General features: G+C 46.3%; 1 protein-coding gene across 4 annotated transcripts in view; it reads left to right on the plus strand.

Moving 5' to 3' along the window:
- Stard13 (StAR related lipid transfer domain containing 13) overlaps positions 1 to 17,763 on the plus strand; it is a 370,724-nt gene extending 352,961 nt beyond the window's left edge. For all 4 annotated transcript variants that reach the window (XM_051205448.1, XM_051205446.1, XM_051205447.1 and 1 more), the window contains 7 exons: positions 4,790 to 4,988; positions 9,063 to 9,273; positions 9,843 to 9,957; positions 10,651 to 10,872; positions 11,329 to 11,546; positions 14,485 to 14,661; positions 17,391 to 17,763. In XM_051205448.1, coding sequence (XP_051061405.1) covers positions 4,790 to 4,988; positions 9,063 to 9,273; positions 9,843 to 9,957; positions 10,651 to 10,872; positions 11,329 to 11,546; positions 14,485 to 14,661; positions 17,391 to 17,508 — 1,260 coding nt within the window. In that variant the 3' untranslated portion in view covers positions 17,509 to 17,763. The remainder of the gene's footprint in view (positions 1 to 4,789; positions 4,989 to 9,062; positions 9,274 to 9,842; positions 9,958 to 10,650; positions 10,873 to 11,328; positions 11,547 to 14,484; positions 14,662 to 17,390) is intronic.
- Positions 17,764 to 19,152: the final 1,389 nt, after the last annotated feature.

A 19,152-nucleotide genomic window follows, 5' to 3' on the forward strand; every position in this document is an offset into this window, starting at 1 on the left:
AGAGCACGGAGCCCCCAGCAGTGTATCCACTTTCACCCTTGCAGATGGCTGCAGATGAAATGAACAGGTTCACTTGCCAGCTGTTTATATTCAGACATGGCAGCCTATAAGAAGAGCCTTGCTTTGTGTGAGCTTTCACAGCCTTCCTGAATCACCCATCCGCTGCAACATAGGTTACCCTTGGCTCCTGCCTCCAGGCCCCTGATCGAAAGGCTAAGCCAATACTGAGCAGAATCGCTGCCCATCACACTCCATTTACAGCTCTCTCTCTCTCTCTCTCTCTCTCTCTCTCTCTCTCTCTCTCTCTCTCTCTCTGAGTAAAGCCATCCTTTCTTCATTAGAAGTGGAAAAGGAAGTCCTGATAAACATCATTAAGCCTCGCAAGGATTAGCATAAACAGGATGCCAAGGCAGAGATTTAATAGTATTTAGATGAATTTGAATCCTAATGCAGCACTAAGCGTCCAACCACTCCTTCTAATGGGGCCACAGGATTTAAAACCCTAATGACTCTGGGAAGACACTTCACGAACACTGGAAGTGTTGTCTACTTGCCACCAGCTCATCTCTTTGTCAGCTGACTATCTGGGACCCTTCCATATCTACTACTCCCGGACCCCTGGCTTTTAGGTAGCCGGGTTTAGGGGTTGAAAACAAAAGAAAGAAAAAATGTAGTAACCCAAAGGACACTCACTCACCACTCGTCCTTCTGCCGTTCGGTGAGGAGATCACAGGCAAGAGAGGTGCCTGTGCAGTGGATTTTTCACAGCTGAGTACCATCCACCTCCTACAGATTGGAGTATTGGAGATGTGTTGGAGGCATTTAAAAAGAACGAGCCTGCTGTGTAATTTCTGGCACCCAGTACAACATGGAAATGTAGGAATTCCTCGATCAATTTTTTTTTTTTTTAAGATTTAAGGTTTTGTTGTTGGTGTTGTTTGTGTAATCTTTTTGTATGGCTGTTTTGCCTGTGTGTGTGTGTGTGTGTGTGTGTGTGTGTGTGTGCCTGGTGTCCACACAGGCCAGAAGAGGGCGCCAGATCCCTTGGAACTGGCGTTACGGATCATTGTGAGACTCCATGTGGGTGCTGGGAACTGAACCCAGGTCCCCTACAAGAGCAGCCAGTGCTCTAACCACTGAGCAATCTCTCCAGCCCCCTCTTTGTTCATATACTTTTGAGAATCTCAAAACTGACAACAAAGCCTTCAACAGACTGTGGGTCTTTTCTGTATGACTAACCAGGTTACCCACCCACTTGTGATAGACATAGAAGTAAGTAGAAGACATACCACCCTCCTTGATCTCACTCATAAGTACCTGAAAGGCCTGGGTTGCCTCTCCACAACAGGCATGAAGAGTGTTCTCAGACAAAAAACCAACCAAACAAACAAAAGCAGTTTCTGTTTTGTTTTTTACTTGGCACTGGAAGCTGTTTTCAATTAGCTGTCCTTCACAGGTAGATAGGAGATACCCTCCTTTTGGCTCAGCATTACCTTCAGGAAGATAGTCTTCTTGTGTGTCCAGGTACTGCTCACTGCCACTAACAGAAACCTCAGTCCTCAGACTTCAGGGAATTGATTGGCCACCCCACTCACACGGAAACAGTAAGAGTCGGACAACAGAAATTCCTAGATCTGTTCAGGTCAGCTCACCAGTGTCTTCTTGAAGGCTGCATTTCTTGAGCCATTCTTAGCTACTGATTTAGTTATTTTGAAGCCATTTTGCCTTGTCTAAGAGTAGGAATGCAGTTTTTTTCTTCTAGGCTTCCAACACAATGCACAGAACCCAGGGATACTGCCCACATCCCCTGGAAGGGGAGGACCGGAGCAGGAGGTCTCTAACAGAAGCGGAATGAATCAATTCCCTATGACCCTCCAGACAGCCTGCAAGTTCAGAGTTCGGAGTCTGCAGCTAGAGCACCCCAGACAGATTTGAAATAATTGAAATCACGTTTTCCCGAAAGAAACTTGGGACCCAAACAATACAAAGAGGGCATCAGAGTGTCCATGTGTGCAGACTCCCAAAGAGCCACAGGACACAAGACAGAGCTGGGCGATAGCAACACAAGCATCCATTGATGTTTTTCTGCTGGGAGGGAAAACAAATGAGGTTAAGGACTTGTGGGTCACCATTAAGAATACACCCTCAGGGCACTGCAAGTCTGGCCAGACCTGTGGAGCACAGCTTTGAGGTGTGCACAGTTCAGAGCCTGCGTCCAAGGATGTAAACAAATCGAAGCTGAATCTCATGTATGCTTTCTTCCTGTGCACCATGATGCAATTTGAAATCCTTGCCAGAGCAGGAAACATAAATGTTCTCTGGATTCGTTGTAGAGAGTCATCGAGAGATAGCTAAAGATGCATTTTTCTAGACACTGCAAACTTGGAACCAACTAGCACGTTAGACAGCAATCTGCTTGAAATCGTAGATAAGCCCTGGAATGCAGGGAGCTATTCCTAAGAATTCTGTCCTTATGACCAGAGAATGTAGCAATGTTTAATTTCCCCCCCTGTGGTCATGCAGCTGGCATGTACAAACTCTCTAATGGCTTAGAACTTTCCCTTTGTTCCTATAGTTTGATGATGATGTTGATACTGTTGCTTTCATTTCTAGCAACAAGTAAGAGATACCAGGGTTAGTATGACAACTCTACACATGTGTTTCTCCAGGTATCTGGGAGAGAAATGGCTGATACCACTTACTGTTGATTATCCATCCAGCCACTCGGGAACACCCCACCTTGCTCCACCTTATTCTCGAAGAAGTGAGCTAGTCTGTATGCCACTGGGGAGCGAGGAGAATGGAGAGCAGAAAATGAGAGGCTGGTGGGGTGTTGGGAACTCCATGCTCATATATCTAAGCCAAGGCAAGCTCAGCTGTGATTCGGATAGGGCAAGTCTGAGGTAGAGGGCTCCTAGAGGCGCCTGAATTTTATCTGTCCGTTTCCTCTCAGGATCTTCATTGTTCCATAAAGGATCTGCTCATCTCACTTGTCCCTTTTAAGGTCCTTAGCTTTCTGATATCTTATTGCTATGTGTCGAAAGCAAGATGGTAGACACCCATAGTTATTATAGTTAGTGTAACATGCATACTATAACAAAAGTTATATTTTACTATGCTGAGGGTCTTCATTCAAGGTTCACAGTCTAAATTCTTAACCATGGTCCTAAGTCTATCTCCCCAAGGTTGCTCACATGTGTGACGTATCTTAGCTTAAGGTCAGGTCCAGTCTCTAGCAGAAATCTCTGATTTAAGGGTCCAGTTCCTAGGGGAGACTCTCTAGCCACAGGGCTGATCAAGATGATGTCTCTCCAGATGTGTAGAGCAGAGCATTTCTCTTGGTCTCTGCTTGTAGACTGTCCAGTGGGTGTCAAGGGGTCTAGGACTGTCTGGTTATCTTGGGTGAGTGATGTCACTGAGTTCTGGTTATCAGGCCCAGCCTTCGGTGTAGTGGAGTTCCTACAATGTTTTTATATATCTAAAAGACTTTTTTTTTTTCAATACAGGCTTTCCCTGTATAGTTCTGGAACTAGCTCTGTACACCAGGCTGATCTCAAACTCACAGAGATCTCCTGCCTCTGCCTCCCAAGTGCTGGGGTTAAAAGCATATGCCACCACCACCCTGCAAAAAAAGGCATTTTTTACTATACTGATTACACTGTGTTTATCAGGCAGCAAGGGGTCTAAGTGCTAAAGAGGAAAGGCTGTGATGGGATGTAAGAAATGGGCCTGGGGTCTCCAGAAAATAGCCTTATAATCCATAGTCTTTAGCCAAGGTGAAAAGAAAAGATCAAGGTCTCCTTCTACAGAAGGGTGCACAGCTGCACTTAAGTGTGCATGCACAGGCAGCAGTGGTCCATGCCTCACTCTGAGTGCAGAGCTCAGCCTCACCACTTACACAACCTGCTGGTTTAAAGCAAGGCAGCTGATGGGCAAGACACAATTGTAAGCATTAGGTACAACCTGTGCACATGCTTTGATTTCATGAAGTGCTGACCCTGGAGGAACCGGAATTTCTACCCAGTGGCTTCTTCGTGGCTTTTTTTTAAATCGAGTTTTTTCTTATTTAACAGTCTGTTTCTTTTACATTTCCTACATATAAGACTATCGACAAAAAGCCACCCAGGAATGAGCCATGTCCCGCCCCCCACTGATCATGTAAAATTCCAGGTATAATGTGAGAAACACATATCACAGGTGCCCAGTATTTCAAAGAAAGAAAGTCAAATGAGGCACTCAGATCATGTGCTGATAATATTGTGTTTTAGGAGCCCATGCCCCATAGACTCACTCCCCAGAGGGATATGCCTACATCTCTGAGAGGTTTCCATTCTTCAAGGGCATCATTTGATCAAACCTCCCATAGCAGGCTAGGGAACATTTCAGAATTCTCCCACTAAAGTTCAGATGTTAAAGGAGAGGGATTTTCCCCCCTTTTCTGCTCACTAATGACTTGTAGTATAAGAATGCCTTGTACAGATATTTGTTGAAAACACAAATGAGTAAAATCATACCATGCACTGTTATAAGAGTTTACAACTCTGAAAGCAAATCCCATTGTTTGCACATTCAGCTCCCACTGTAGTTCTGTGGGGTGAGATACCATCTATGTCTTTATTTCATAGGAGAGGGAGTCAATGTTTGACTGTTACCTTGGGTAGCTATATGGCAATTTCAGAATTGTGAAAGTAGCCCCAGGCCGCCTCTGCACATCCGGGGATCCTACCCTGGGGAAGAAGATGTGAGGAAAAAGGAGACCTGGCTTACCCATCCCTGTGACTCATTTCAGGTGGGTCTTTTCCGCAAGTCCGGAGTGAAGTCTCGAATCCTTGCCCTACGTCAAATGAATGAGAACTTCCCCGAGAACGTGAGCTACGAAGACCAGTCTGCATATGATGTGGCAGACATGGTAAAGCAGTTCTTCCGGGACCTCCCTGAGCCCCTGTTCACCAACAAGCTCAGCGAGACCTTTCTCCACATTTACCAGTGTAAGTAACAACAGCACAGTGTGCCCAACTGTCAGGGATGGGATTTTCAAGATTTCTTTATTACGTGTATGTGTGCGTCTGCATGAATGTGTGTGCACCACATGCATGTGGTGCCCACAGAGGCCAGAAGAGGGCCACAGATACCATGGAACTGGGATTACAGAGGGTTGTGAGCCACCATGTGGGTGCCAGGAACCGAACCCAGCTCCTCTGTGAAAACAGTCAGCCTTTTAGCTGCTGGGCCACATCCTCAGCCCTGTAAGAGATGGAAGTAATTTTTGAATCTTTGAAGAAGTGTATAAAAGTTACAAGCCTACCTCTTCAGAAATAGCCTTTGTGAGTATCTGGATATTCCTTCCCAATATCAATATATGCCTGGCCTGCTCAGTATAATATCAAGCTAATTTCCCAATTTATTTCTAATATATTTAAAACAAAAAAGATCCAATAGAACTTAGAGAGAGAGAGAGAATGTGTGTGTGTGTGTGTGTGTGTGTGTGCGTGTGTTAAACATAATTTTTGGAAGGTAAACATTCTGTGATACAAAATTTGATAGTAGATTCAAGGTCAAACGCCTTATAAAGGCTGGAAACAAACAAGAAAGCAGATGCATTTTTACTGGTGAAATTTAAGCAAACCAAACCAAGGTTGTACCTTAATTCAGCTAACTTCTATTTTCATTTGGAAGATTTGAAGTGACATTAAATCAGTAGATCTTCACAAAGCCACTATATCTAAAGTGGTAGTGAGAAGACCAATCGATTCCAAAGCCCATTCTGCTAAACGTAGCATTATATAGGAGCATGTGGGTCTTTTCTTGGTAGAATCTTGCTATCATTACAAATTGACAATGACCATCATGGCCCACGTATCAGTTCTTAGGGGGAAATGACTCTGGCCCATAGACTTTGATTTTTTCACTTCAAAATATGCCTCAAGTGGGTCCTGAGATGGAATTGATCCAATGTGAAGATTCCCTGCTATAGACACTCTGTGCCAGATGTTTAAGAAGTGCATAATATTACTAATTCAGAGAGGACTTTGAGTACCACCTCTCAAAGCAGCATAAAGGAATGACACACTAAATAAGTATTATTTTGTCCAAGTGAATAGGTAAAGCTGAATTAATGATACTGGAGCCCCTCCCCAAAAAATACTCATGGTGGCATTGCTGGAAGAGGTCACACTCTGCCTTTCAACTGACCGTCCTTGTGGATATAGTATTTACATATAATCAGTCCTTGCATTGAAGTTGACACCATCTGTGGCTAAAGCTCAATTATGACCCTAAAGCAGTCAGTGGAAAGAGAAACCAAGTGACCACTCTTGGTATGAGCCAATTTGTTTCATCCCTGGATCAGTGGGGGTGAGGATTCCCCATAGCCAAAAGGAGTGTGCATTTTGTTAGTGAAGAAGGGGAGGGAAGAAAGACTCCCCAGTGCATCACAAGAGTGCAAATTCATCAGAACTGATTCTGGGTCTGTGAGTCAGGACCTGCTGAATAACAGGAACCAAGCAGACAGGAATGGAAGCCAGGGCCTGGCACACTCCCGGAGTTCAAACAAATAGATTCCAGGGGAAGCTATCCAAGCTGATACCTACCGAGGTCCAGCTGCCTCCAGTTCTCCAAATAGCTCAATCTTCGGCTGTGACACCCTTCCTTGCTTCTGTCAGATGAGTAACTTGAGCACAGTGTGAGATGGGTCATGAGAAGATTTTAATCATACCAGCATATCAGAGAGAGGAGGGTGAGGGATCCAAGACAACCCTAAGGACTTCGGGCTTGGTGGTGGTGGGGCAGAGGGGGCCGGGGACAACACGCATGGAAAGGGAAAGGAGAGAGAGAACAGAGAGAGCGAGCTGTTCAGTCAGGAGAGTGTGCTGGCTGTGAGGGACTGATCATCACCCACATGGTCATGAATTCTATGGTACTTACAAAGACAGACCTAAAACTGTCTCCCAAGAACTCAGAAAGAGACAGGAATGTCCTGTGTAACAGAAAGTATAGTGTAATGGTGAAGAAAGCCAATAGAATCCAGAATGAATCTATCTTCAGATAGACAAAGGAACACAGGATCAGAGAAGAAATAGAGATAACATATGCACATGATCAGTGACTTCGAGATTAACGGGGCGGAAGCAAAACCTCGAGTGGAAGAAGAGCTTGGCCAGCTGAGGTTAGATTATGTTTACACCCAGGAAACATCTTCCCCAGTGGCTTTACAAACAGTTCGGGGGTATGCAGTGATCTGATGTCATCGGTTATCCTGGTTTCAGCATTAGCAAGGGAGGAAGGAAAAAAAATAAAACAGTTTACTGTCACTCAGACACAAATGCTCTTCCCCAGAAAGCCCAGTCATACATCTATTGCCAATATGCAATAGGCAGGATGAACCCCGAACATGTGGTTACTCTTTTCTAGAAATGTAGGTTTGCTGGCCTTCTGCTCGAGAGGGCACGGAGAGCCCAGCACAGACAGCTCGCAGGATGATGTATCCTCCCTTTAGGCTCCTGGGACCCAGACAGGAAGTTACACTGTATCTCTAGAGCAGCCACTGCCAATTCTTTCCTAGCATGCCCCTCTACAGGTATTAGGTATCTGAGTATATGCTTTTTCGTTTTTAATACGTTAGAGACACAGTGATGTAGAGTGAGATAGTGTCTACATCTAAGGCACAACTGAAAATTCAAGGGATTGTCATGAGCACACTGCCCCACACCTCAGGAGAGCAAACACCCTGCTATGGAGACCTCCACTCCTGGGTGTGGCTCATATGGATGACAGCCAGACTCACCAGCGAGCTCCTGGCTGCGTCTTTGAAGCAAACCTAAATGATCATGAACCAAACGCAGACAGGAGGGCAGCAAAATAAAATTTGTTGTGATTCTTCTGTTTTTCCACTTTGTGTTTTTGAGCTATTCGCCTCTCAAGCCTATATAATAATCAACGCCCACCACCTCCTCAAGAGCCACCTTCAAAGGGAGCTTGAGATGCCATTCACTTCCCAGAGCTGTAGGGGACCTGGTTCCTGTTCCCCAAGCACAACTCAAAGCCCATGATCCTAGTATGACCCAACAGGTGACACACTGGGTGACCACTCAAAGTCCAATCAATGCCTTCTCCAAATTGAGCCCTGGTGACTTGTGGGGATAGAAGGATCTACCATGCTCACCTTGGCTCCCTAGGGATGGCCAGGAGCAAACAGCTCACCCATTCATTACTCATGGTTCATTGTACCATGCCAGCAGCATGGCCTGGGGCTCTACTGTGGTGAGGAAAGGCCAGGCCTTTGTCCTTTTATCCAGTGACTTTCACAAGTGTGTCCACCCAGCCATGGCTGTCCCTGGAGGGCAAAGAGGGTGAGCAAGAGAGAGGCCCCAATCCATCCCCAACTTTCACTAAAATAGACAGTCTTAAGACAGAAGAGCCTGATGCTCACAGTGTGAGATGCCAGGTGGCGTGGCTTTGCTCTATTTACCTCTGGGACCCTCAGATGGTTCGGAGTTTGCCTGGATGAGCTTTCGAATTCCAGCTCTGCCCCTCGTTGTTCTTTTGCTGCAGCTAATGCCTAAGAAACACAAACAGGAGACTCATTGCCCACGTGGAGTTTATTGAGAGAAGGGAGAGAAAGAGGGGGCAGCTGGTGGCCAACTGAAAGCAGGAGAGAGAGAGAGAGAGAGAGAGAGAGAGAGAGAGAGAGAGAGAGAGAGAGAGAGAGAGAGAGAGCAAGAGAGCAAGAGAGCAAGAGGGGGCAAGAGAGAAACCAGAGAGAGGAACCAGAGGCGCGCTTGGCACCCTTGCTTTAAAAGGGGGCTTGCGCATGCGTAAATGAGTCCTCTGGCAGCCAGGTAAAGCTTGAGCTGCCAGGTAAGGCTGAAGTAGCCATGACACAGCCCATCGTCGGGGGCGGAGGATCAGCTGGCTGCTAGTTCCTAACAATTGTGACTTCTCAGGTTAGCTACTGTTGATGTCTCTGAGTGTTTTCGGTCTGTCTGGAAGGGGAGCTCATGCATTCTGACCTGCTGGCTCTTTCTGCTGTCCCCCTAACAATCTGACACCCACTTTATCTTCAGATGTCCCCAAAGAGCAGAGGCTGCAGGCCGTGCAGGCGGCCATCCTGCTGCTGGCGGATGAGAACAGGGAGGCCTTGCAGACACTCCTTTGCTTCCTCCACGATGTGGTGAACTTGGTGGAAGAGAACCAGATGACGCCCATGAATCTGGCGGTGTGTCTGGCTCCCTCCCTCTTTCACCTCAACTCACTGAAGAAAGCAAGCTCGCCAAGGTGAGTTTCCCTTGTCACTCATTGGCTGTCGTTCCCAGGCCAGGTCTCCCACCAACGACCATTTTCTTAAGAAGTAAAATTAGACAGAAGACTGCAAGGAGCCCTCATGCCTGGGCTGAGGCGCATAGCACTACTGAGGTAGCCCTGTGGACTTCAGTTGAGATGGAGAAAGCCTGAGAAGTTTCGTTTCATTTGATTTGAGCAGGAAGGAGAAGGGGCATACATAAAAAGGAATGTTGCAATAGTTGGTTTTAAAAAGCTATATTTTGAAAAGCAGAGGACAGGAACCGTCAGTCGAGCTGTTTCAAACAGAGAGAAAAAAATAATAATTTTTCCACCTACAGCTCTTCCTGCCTTTGTGTTTTTCCATGGTCTTTAGTTGTGAGTTGTCAGCCTGCCAGCCTGCCTTGGAGCATCTAACGATGTGTGGCCATTGGCCTTCATTTGGAAAGGAGAAAGCCTGGGGTCTGGGCAGCATCTGGGGATAAACAGCAAACAGATGGGACAACCCGGGTATCCCAACACACTCCGGCTGGGGATGTGCTTAACATATTCATATTCTGTTGCAGAGTCATCCAAAAGAAATACGCCACCGGGAAGCCAGATCAGAAGGACCTCAATGAAAATCTAGCGGCAGCCCAGGGGCTCGCCCACATGATCACAGAGTGCAACCGGCTCTTTGAGGTGAGGTCTTGGAATTAATTAGTAGCAGGCTGGGAGTGAGCCGATGCTTGCTTCTGGTTCTTATCTCTTTGCTCTCCATTTTAGGAGGGCAGCAGTGTGCACTGTAGCTCTGGTATCTACCCCCAGGGGTGATGAAGAGCTTGATTAGGGTCCTCCTCTGTCTCTCTGTCTGTCTCTTTCTCTGTGTATGTACATGTGCTTGAATATGGCTGAGTAATCCTTGTCACTAGAATAACTGACAGCCTAGGACTATTGCCATACATGCATTAAAGAGGCAAGTGGATGGGACACCTGGCACACTCTCTATGGCAACATTGGCATTTGTCAGTGGGAGAACTGTACTGCAAACCGTGAAGCCATGTCTGAGTCATAGCCGTGTTTTCCCTCAATGTGTCAATGTGTGTGAATGAGCAATGTTGTCTGAGCCCGCTCCTGCCAAAATGGAATAAGAAGAAAAATGGGACACGTGATCAAGAAAGCTTCCCAGTGTTTTGAATAATAAACAGAAGCTCACAAATCCTATTTGTATGTCCTACCTTTAGGAAGGCCCCTCGCAGCCTTAGACCTGATCTTAGACAGCCCACAGCCCATGCTCGCCCGTGACTGTAGAGAGACAGGCGGCTTTGTCTCCTCTGTCAGCCTTAGGGTTTCTTTAGCTCACTGAGTTGCTCTTTTATGCGTTCACTGGCTCAGGTTCCACACGAGATGGTGGTCCAGTCCCGTAGCTCCTACTTGGAGGCTGAAATCAACGCACCCAGCCTGGAAGACTTGGGAACACAGATGGCAGAGAGCGGGGCAACTTTCCACACATACCTGGAGCATCTCGTCCAAGGGCTCCAGAAAGAAGCTAGGGAGAAATTCAAAGGATGGGTCACCTGTTCCAGCCCCGACAACACAGACCTTGCTTTCAAAAAGGTAAGACTCGCTTCAGCTGCAGAATGTGTGCTTAACCATGGGACTTGGCACCTGTGTGAACAGGTATGGCCCATGTGCTATTCAAAAGCCACCAACCGCACTGTCATTGGAGCCTGGATGGTGCAGCAGGGGCTGCTAGGTCCCAGTTGGCCTGTTCCCCTTTTCTATGTGATGCCGGGGAAATCAATTCCCAGTGTTTTTTCACTTGCCCTGTCAGAGGAGGGCTACAGAGCATGTCTGGCTCACTCCACTTGAGTGTGTTTGTAGCTACGGCTGTTTTGATTCTCATTCTTGGCCTGATCAGCTTGAGGACTGAAGTATTTGCATTTTAACTCTGGGTGCAGCATGACCGGCTCACTTTATATAACCAGCGGTGGTTCAGAATGCCCCGCACAGCAGGGTAGGTCTGGGTGGCCCCTAGTCATCCCTTCAACTCCTGCCCGTGTCTTTGCCAAGGTTGGGGACGGGAACCCGCTGAAGCTATGGAAGGCATCTGTGGAGGTAGAGGCGCCACCCTCTGTGGTGTTGAATCGTGTGCTGAGGGAGCGCCACCTGTGGGATGAGGACTTCGTGCAGTGGAAAGTGGTGGAAACTTTGGACAGACAAACAGAAATCTACCAGTACGTGCTGAACAGCATGGCCCCACATCCCTCCAGGGACTTTGTGGTTCTCAGGTAAGCCTGACTCCATGGTGTGTGAGGTCCTGCTCCAAGGCAAGATGAGAGCTGCCGCTGGGAGCGCTTCTCCCAGTCCTCCCAGCCTGCTCTGGGGCTCCAAGCTCACACCCCTCTAACTTTGCCCAGTCTCTCCGATGGCCCCTCTCTTGTGGTGCACACAGTTTATTAGCCATAAATACCACTCACATCCTCACAACAGAGGCCCCAGAATAGCTGCTGTCAGTCCAGTTTGTCTGCCAAATTATGCAAATCAAAGCCAATTGGCTTTCCTCCTGGTTTTGTCTTTCTCCCTGGGGAAGAAAGCAGGTCTTCATCTTAGAGAACTTGAAGATGGGTGTGTGTGACACATTCCCAACTAATTGCCATACGTGGAAATTGCTGCTCAGCCCTGAAAGTCAAAGCATGCAGAGACACTGAGCATTCCATTAGAATTCAGTCCTGGTAAAGCCTCCGGAGCCCTGTGTCTGCCGTTGAAATACTGTTTCTGTGGGCTTAGGGGTTAGTCCCAGACCCCTGCCCTCTGGCCTTGGAGTGGGATGCTCAGCCCATCCCAGGAAGTTTGCACCGCAGAAATGCACATTTCACCAGCAAGAGCAGGGGTTTGGGGAAGAGTTAAGACCATGAACAAAATGTAATTAGAACAATATATCCTTTTTATTAAACACATGAATGAGTAATCTCTTCTTCAGGGATTGGCAGTATAAGAGGATTCTCCAGCAAAATCCCCACATGTATATTTGAAACAGTTGCCTTCTGACATGAACTCTGAGGGCAAACCAAAGCTAGTCGACTGTTCGTGAGTCCTTTGTGCCTTTGGTTTGGATCCTTGGGACCATAACTTTTAAGTGTCCATTTCCACTGCGTATATCCCAGCAACCGTGTCCTGATAGCGAACGTAGACCATTAGCTGGGGGGACCTCTGGCAGTTATTAAGGCATCACTCATCTTGTGGCATTAAAATGTAACCCTCCAACTCAGAAGTAACAAACAGCTTTCCAGGATGGAAGCTTTAGAGATAGGGAGTCCCCTGCAGAGGATTTTCTTCATTCCATCTCCACTGTGATCCCACCAGCCTGCTGGTTATTGTAGATCATTCCATCAGACCTTATGCCAGTCACAGCTTCTGGCTCTGAGGATGGCTGTGGTGGGACAACAGGCTCATCAAGATCTCCTCTCAGAGTTTAGATTTCTGAGTGAGTGAGTGAGTGAGTGAGTGAGTGAGTGAGTGAGTGTGTGTGAGAGAGAGTGTATGAAAGTGTGTTTGTGTGTGAGAGAGAGAGGAAGAGTGTGTATGAGTGTGTGTGTGTGTGTATGTGTGGAAGAGTATATCTGAGAGTATGTGTATATGTTTGAGACTGTGTGTGATAGTATGAACGTGTGTGTGTGTGTGTGTGTGTGTGTACATGCCTGCACATATGTGCCTAGGCCAGAGGTCAGTCTTGGGTACTGTTCCTCAGGAGCCATCTACTTCATTATTTTTGTAGCAGGGTCTCTCTTTGGGACCAGGGGCTGGTAGGCTATGCTGACTGGCCAGAAAGCTCCAGGGGACATCTTGCCGCCATGTCCCCAATGATGCCTGGCTTTTTATGTCAACGCTGGGGACTGAACTCAGTCCCCTGTGCTTATGCTCCTTCACCAGCTAAGCCGTCCCCTCAGAGCCTCTTTATATTCTCTGGGGACAGTCAATAAATAATAAGAAGAGAATTCAAGCTTACTTATCTTAGAGGGAATAAATAATGTGAGGAAATGGAAAGGGTGGAATTTCAATGTAGCCCGAGGCTTAAAGTAGAAGTAGACGGACCATGGCACTCTGTAGGAAAACTCGGCAGTGCAGACGTTTAGCCTGCCATGCACGAGGTCTGGTTCATGCAAGCAGAAATTAATTCCCTAAATTTGATTCAAGAAGGAAAAAAAAAGGGAAGAGGGAGGAGAGACTTGCAGGGTTATTATGCAGTCTGTCTAACACACCAGACTTCCTTATACTCAAATTCTCAACAACTTTCTTAGCTTGCTTCTGTTGCTTAGGCAAAAGCCATCGGAAACAGTGATATGCGTAGAGAGTGGATGTGGATGTACTTACTCAGCTCTTGACTCAGGAGGCTGAGGAGTCTGGAGAGCTCCAGGTCATAGCACGGCAAAGGACATCGCAGGACAGAGCAGTCCTACCGGAGGAAGCTGCTGCCCACTCCTCCAGTAACTGCATCTGATAGCACCCATGGGGACCCATGCCATCCATGAACCAATCAGAAAGCTCTTCTCTCCTCCACTATAATGACCTTCCTACCTCTTCATCCAAACTCAAACCAACTGTTTACTTCTTCTCCCACTCAAGAGCTACTCATCTATCTGAACAAAGTTATCAGGATGACACAGGTTCAATTTCTTTCAAGTTAGGATCAGCAGATCCTGTGTTTGCTAAAACCTTCCCCACTTCCTCCAGGGAGCCCTCCCTGGATTACGTCCGGATCCCAGCACACTGCACTTCCCATACTGTCTTCAGGACTCTTCTTAGACTTGCTTGTCTCTCCTCCCAGGCTGTGTGTATCTTCATGTCCTTCGTGGCTTCTCAGGCCCAGCAAATGAATGTGCTCGATAGACAAACAGAACAGTTGAGTGAATGAGTGCTAGTTCTAAATGGTAACCTTTTGATGATGGGCAGGGGCTTCTTCATGACCAGGATGGGGCTTCAGTTTGGGGTTCCAAACCCGAGTCTGGGAGCCTCCACCCTCTGAGTGGGAGGCTGATGTCCATCCTTTGAACCTCACTTTGTAAACTTTACACAAGCTCATGGTAACCCATGATTATGCTAATCCAAGTACCTACCATTGGCACTAGAGCCCGGGTTTGGGGTGGACTTAAGTGTGAGTTTAGCCGGGTGAGCTGGATCTCCAGTCTCTCTTGCCACCATTCTGAAGCATGGCTTGTTTGGCTCCAGGACCTGGAAGACTGACTTGCCCAAAGGAATGTGCACCCTGGTGTCCCTGTCTGTGGAGCACGAAGAAGCCCAGCTGATGGGCGGTGTGCGGGCGGTGGTGATGGATTCTCAGTACCTGATAGAACCATGCGGTTCTGGCAAGTCCAGGCTGACCCACATCTGCAGAATAGACCTGAAGTAAGTGGCCACGCTGGATATTGGCAGAACAAGTTCTGAGGAGCCTTAGCTCGTGTGGTGTGTGCACCTCGACCCTGCTTGTTGCTCTGATTTCTTGGCCTGCTACTGTGTTTCCTCACCGCCATGAACCAGCTTCCCCAGAGGACCATACACCCTGGTCTCTTGTGTTTTCATTTCCTAAAATGCTGACATTTGGCCTTTAGAATTTGTTCTTCTTTGTTTTTTTTTTTTTTTTTTTCTACTTTTTTCATTTCTTTTCACAAACATGGAATGACGTAGTGTCTGCGGCATACACAAGACTGTTTTTGACATATGTCCACATAGCAGAATCACCAAGTCAAGCTATGAAAATATCCGACAATGATCAAGAACATATTGTTTTCTCCCCAGTCACCCAAATAGCACATGGTCACTCATGGAGGCCAGCAAGTCAACCTTATGGAATGGGGTAGAATGATAGTCTTTAGAGTTAGGGAACAGTGTTAGAGTGAAAAATCACAAAACACTTCCATTTCTTCTCTGGAACAGTGAGGTAATATATTTTAGATGACGAGGGACACCCAAGTCCTAGCAGACAAACTTAGTCAGCAGTCAAAGAAGTGGAGACATCCCTTACCATGTGCTGGTTACAGCACATGGGCACACAGATCTTTAAATTCTTGATGAGGAAAGTAACTATAGTCATCATGATTGCTTGGAACCTGCAGTCACAAGGAAAAGTTGCATCATGTGATCCGCATATGTCTCCCCAACCCCAAGACTGTAGTCTCCAGTCAGTACCGTCCTACCCTCTGATTCAGTGCGTTCCATGTTTTTAGACTCCATGTACAAGTGAGAGCATGCAGTTCTTAGACTTCTATGCTTAGCTTCTCATGTTGAACATAGTAATATCCTTCAGTTTTGTTGCTGTGGCACAAATGCCAACATCTCCCTTTTTAAGACTAAGAATTATCAGGTGGATATAGGCAGACAGACCAATGGACGGAGGGATAGACAGATGACAGGTAGGTAGACAGAGAGACAGATAGATGTATGTGTGCATGTATGTATGTACACGTGTGCCACATTTGCTTTATCTACGCACTTGGCTGCACTCTTAGGTTAATTCCACATCTCAGCTGTTGGGAAGAATTCTGCAGTGAGTACGAATGTGGAGACGTAGATTTCATAGTCTCTGGATACATACCTACCCAGTAGCAGGGTCATTAGGTCACCTGCCAGCATCCTCATTTTCGACTTTGAGGACACACAAGGACATCAGGCTCAGTAAACATCAATTCTTTTCCTTTGTGTTTCTTTCTTATTTTGTTCATGTGAATGTAGTATATGAGTGTGTACGTGTTCATATCACATGTGCCCATGTCCTTCCACATGGACAAGCAAGGGCCGATTCTAAGTGTCCTTTCCTCAGTTGCTCCCTTTGGGTGCCTGGAGTAGAGGGAACGTACAGTCTCTCTGAACCTGGCTAGACTGGCTGGCCATGGAGCCTCAAAAACTTCCTGTTTCTGCCACACCCTGCTTTTGCATAGGTGCCAAGGATTGCTACGTTGTTACCAGCAGTTCCCCCCTACACACACACACACACACAGCCTGGTCCCGGTGCTGTGTCAGCCCCAAATAACACAGTGACGCTATATTAGATAGATATAAAGCTTTCTATTAATTTAAGTGTTTCTATTAATTTAAGTGTTTCCCCGTGATCTTATCTTACTGGAGAAAAGGTCCTGACCTCTTTCAAGTCTCTACATCTTGGATCTTCTACCACATCTCCCAGAATCCTCCTTGTCTCCTAGTCCCACCTATCTTGCCATCAGTACTCTACTCATTAACCAATAAGAGAAACATATACACAGAACATTCCCCATCACTACGGAGGACTCTCAAGTTCCACAACAAACTCTTTACTGGCTGAGCCTTCTCTTCAAGCCCTCTTGTGTTTCTTTTATGCCAGTTCCCTCCTCTGTTCCTAGCTTAAAATTGAACCTAACACTTCAAGGCTTTCAAGATGCTAACACTGAATTCTATGCTTAGGTAGATATAAATTCAGTGGGGGTTTGATTTTGGCTTTTTGGGGTTTTTTTTTGTTTTGTTTTTGTTTTTTTTTTTTGTTTTTTTTTTTTTTTGGTTGGTTGGTTGGTTGGTTGATTGGTTGTTTGGTTGGTTGGTTGGTTGGGTTGGTTTGGTTTGATTTGGTTTTTTTCGAGACAGGGTTTTTCTGTATTGCTTTGGAGCCTGTCCTGGAACTAGCTCTGTAGACCAGGCTGGCCTCAAACTCACAGATATCCACCTGCCTCTGCCTCCCAAGTACTGGGACTAAAGGCATGTGCCACCAACACCTGGCTGGTTTTGGCTTTTTTAAGACGGGGTTTCTCTGTGTAGCCCTGGCTGTCCTGGAACTTACTCTGTATACTAGGCTGGCCTTGAACTCACAGAGATCTGTCTGTTGGGATTAAAGGTGTTTATCGCCACCACCCAACTCGTTGTAGGTTTTTGGTGAATTCTAGACTCAATGTCAATCTTCCTGTTCACTTTGAGAAGTTGGTATCATTTTGAGGGTCCTGGTGAACTGTAAAGACGAATGCTTGGTGACAAAACACTGGGTGAAAGAATGAGGTCCTCAGACCTTTGAGGCCACAGCTGCAAGCTGTTCCCAGGGTACTGATTGACCCAAGCCCACGACATCCCTATCCCTGGCAGGCTTTCCACTTCCTTCTGCTCTCACCCTGCAGGGGTCACTCCCCAGAATGGTACAGTAAAGGCTTCGGACACCTCTGTGCTGCAGAAGTTGCCAGAATCAGAAACTCTTTCCAGCCTCTCATTGCTGAGGGTCCAGAAACAAAAATCTGAGCTCTTCCCGGTGTGACGTCAAACTCAGGGACACTCGAGGTCTGTGGAGTGCACGGGTGACAAGGAGAACCAGAGGCCATGGAGGACATTCCTAACCTGCCTGGAGATGGATAACCCCTACTAATATATGTCTTGGACATTTATCTATGTTGCTTAAAATTAAATGGGTTATTCCTTATACATTGCCTAATTTGCTATTTAAAGGCTTCTAAGAAGCGTGTTTGGGCTGTAAATAAATGTACTGTAGCATTTGTATATGTGTGTATATCTGCCTTTGCTGTACATATGTAAAATACTGGTTTTTATATATAATTGAGTGTCTGACTCTGTGAGTCTCCTCACTTGGCACTTCCCAGGTTGCTGTAGACCCTGTGTCCCCACTGTGCTGAGCAGAGCCTGCTGCCAAACACCAAAGCATGAAATGTGTAGTCTGTCAGTGTGCCCATGTTAACCCAAAGATTAGCTAGCCAAAGAACAATAGTGTTAAAAGCTTCTTCCACTCATTGGCCTCTTATTTCTGATATTTAAAAACTGGAGTGGGATGTTGAGATAAACTGAGCAAAATAAGATGTGCTTCCCCTTAACACAAAGCAACAGGTAAGCGTTTATTGCTAAATCCAAGGCTGGATTTTGTGTTGCCTCTGGGCCTACTCTGTGAAGTTTGAGTGACATGTCAGGTGACTGCTGGAGTTGGCACCAGGCACTAAAACAGAGTGGGCACCACCCACACCTACATAGGGGTGAACAGCAGAGCCTGTCCACAAAGCCAAAGGGAACCCCATGTCCTCTTGAGACTCAGACAGCTCTCATAATGCTGTTTAGTGATCCATTTGACCAGTGGCCTATATGGCCACTTATTCAACATGTTCTTGCACTGACCTTGACCCTGGACACCAGCCAAAGTGGAATGATGGTCCATCAAGTGTCCAGAGTCATCACAGCTTCAGGGAATCCATAGTATTCTATATATGATGCTCTTAAAATCTAATCCATTAAAAATCTTGCAGTCGAAAAGACAGGGTTTTAACTAACAAAAGACCAAATCTGTGTCATTAGTTATTTGTAAAAAATTACAGGCAGACGTATCAAGCCCATGTTTCTTCATTATTCATCACCAGCACCCATGCGTTTGACCCCAACCTTATTTATTATTGTACAGACGGAGCAAACTGGCGTTCCTGAACCACGTGATGGATTTGCTATTTTTATTGGTCTGCAACATCTGCAGAGAGATAACTTATTATGTCTGGCTTCCAGGAGAGTTTTTTTTTTTTTTTTTTTTTTTTTTTTTTAGGTTGTCTAGACAGAGATTGATATTCTAATTCAGCAACTGGTATTGGAAGAAAAGCAAATGTGTGTTTTCAGAGTGGTTTTGTTGTATTACATATACTAAAGCGATGTTTTCTTTTGTATGTAGTGTGCTACCATTTTATTGAGAGGAATAAAGATGTTGTCTGTATGTCTGGTGTGGCACAAGAAAAACCAGGATAGGAGTTTTTCATTCTTATGTCTACCTGGGAGCGTCAGTTAGACCCCTGGTCACTGTCTGGGCAGTGCTGTGTGAACTGGACAAATCCAGTTCTGCCATTATATCATATAGCCATGCTGGATGACTTTTTGTGTAATGGCAAGAGTATCAATGGC

Source organism: Phodopus roborovskii, unplaced genomic scaffold (assembly GCF_943737965.1).
Source record: "Phodopus roborovskii unplaced genomic scaffold, PHOROB, whole genome shotgun sequence".
Classification (NCBI taxonomy): Eukaryota; Metazoa; Chordata; class Mammalia; order Rodentia; family Cricetidae; genus Phodopus; species Phodopus roborovskii.